Source organism: Lactuca saligna, chromosome 6 (assembly GCF_052625555.1).
Source record: "Lactuca saligna cultivar CGN05327 chromosome 6, ASM5262555v1, whole genome shotgun sequence".
Lineage (NCBI taxonomy): Eukaryota > Viridiplantae > Streptophyta > Magnoliopsida > Asterales > Asteraceae > Lactuca > Lactuca saligna.
This window is the reverse complement of record NC_136422.1, coordinates 167,289,999-167,291,518: the sequence shown is the minus strand read 5'-3', so window position 1 is coordinate 167,291,518 and position 1,520 is coordinate 167,289,999. Positions and strand designations below refer to the sequence as shown.

The 1,520-nt window shown below is 37.1% G+C and overlaps 1 protein-coding gene across 1 annotated transcript; it reads left to right on the top strand.

The window, feature by feature from the left end:
* The first annotated feature begins 532 nt into the window (after positions 1–532).
* LOC145003107 (secreted RxLR effector protein 161-like) lies at positions 533–1,201 on the top strand. The gene has a single exon (XM_078962251.1). The coding sequence runs from the start codon at positions 533–535 to the stop codon at positions 1,199–1,201; it is 669 nt and encodes a 222-aa protein (XP_078818377.1).
* Positions 1,202–1,520: the final 319 nt, after the last annotated feature.

Below are 1,520 nucleotides of genomic sequence, written 5' to 3'. Positions count from 1 at the left end.
TCGGATCTTTCTGGCATACGCTGCTCACAAGAATTTCAAAATTTTTTAAATGGATGTCAAGTGTGTGTTCTTGAATGGAGAACTAGAGGAGATAATGTACGTTGAGCAACCAATTGGATTTGTGAACGAGTAGTATCCTGATCATTGCTATATTCTAGACAAGGCGATCTACGGTCTAAAGCAAGCCCCGAGAGCTTGGTATGAAACACTAACTCGCTCTCTTAAAATGTCAAAATTCAAACAAGGTTCGGTTGATCTAACCTTCTTATGCAAGAAAGTGGGTGAACACCTAATGATCGTCCAAATTTATGTTGATGACATCATATTCGGTTCTATGAATCCTAGGTTAACGGCTAAATTCCGGAAGTTAATGGAGACTAAGTTTGAGATGAGCTCAATGGGTCCGATTAACTTTTTCCTTAGACTGAACATATGACAGGGACCTGAAGGCATATTCATTAATTAGGAGGCTTACACAAAGACTCTACTGACGAAGTTTGGTATGATGGGAGATTCTAAAGTAAAGGTTCCAATGGCATCCGGAACGAAGTTTACACCATCTCTGGAGAAACCAGTTGCTGATATGACACTCTATCATCAGATGATAGGGTCTCTAATATATCTAATAGCTAGTAGACCAGATATTATGTTTTCTGTTTGCTATTATGCCAGGTTCCAAGCTAATCCACATGAACCTCATATGGTGGTTGTCAAAAATATCTTTAGGTATTTGAAGTTAACCTCGTCTCTCGGTCTTTGGTACCCAGTAAAAATTGGCTTCTTTGTTCAAGCATTGTCTGATGTTGATATGGGAGGATGTGGTCTATACCGAAACAGCACCACTGACGGGTGTCAATTCCTTGATGGAAAACTTGTTAGCTGGCAATCCATGAAACAAACATGCGTGTCTCTTTCTACGGCCAAAACTGAATACATCGCCGCAACATCTTGCACTTCACAGGTCATATGGATACAAAGTCAAATTATAGACTATCACATAAACATGAAGAAAATTCCCCTCTATTGTGATTCAGAAAGCGCTATTCGGATATGTCACAACTCAAAAACGAAACATATAGCACTGAGATACCACTTCATCAAGGATCATGTAGAAAATGGTAACGTTGAAATCCACTTTATTCGATCTGCTGATCAATTAGTTGACATTTTCACGAAATCCTTACCTGAAGCAATTTTGTAATAAAATACTCCAAGGCTTAGGAATGATGGAAGCTGAATCAGTACCAAAACCATGTTAGCCTCATTAAAATTAGACAAGCGAAATAGAGTGAACGTCGGTCTATTTCGGTTCCAGACTTTTCGTAAAGTGAAATGAACCGAACGCTCGGTCCATATCGCTTCATCACTCCAAAGGTGAAATTTTGGTTTTATAATTTTTGTACACTATATATCTCTTTTCTCAATTAATTTTATGGTTTTTTTTCTTTTCATAAAATCTAAAACTCTTTTCTTTTCTATTTTTATTTCTTTTTAGAAAATTCATAAAATCCAAAAGTATT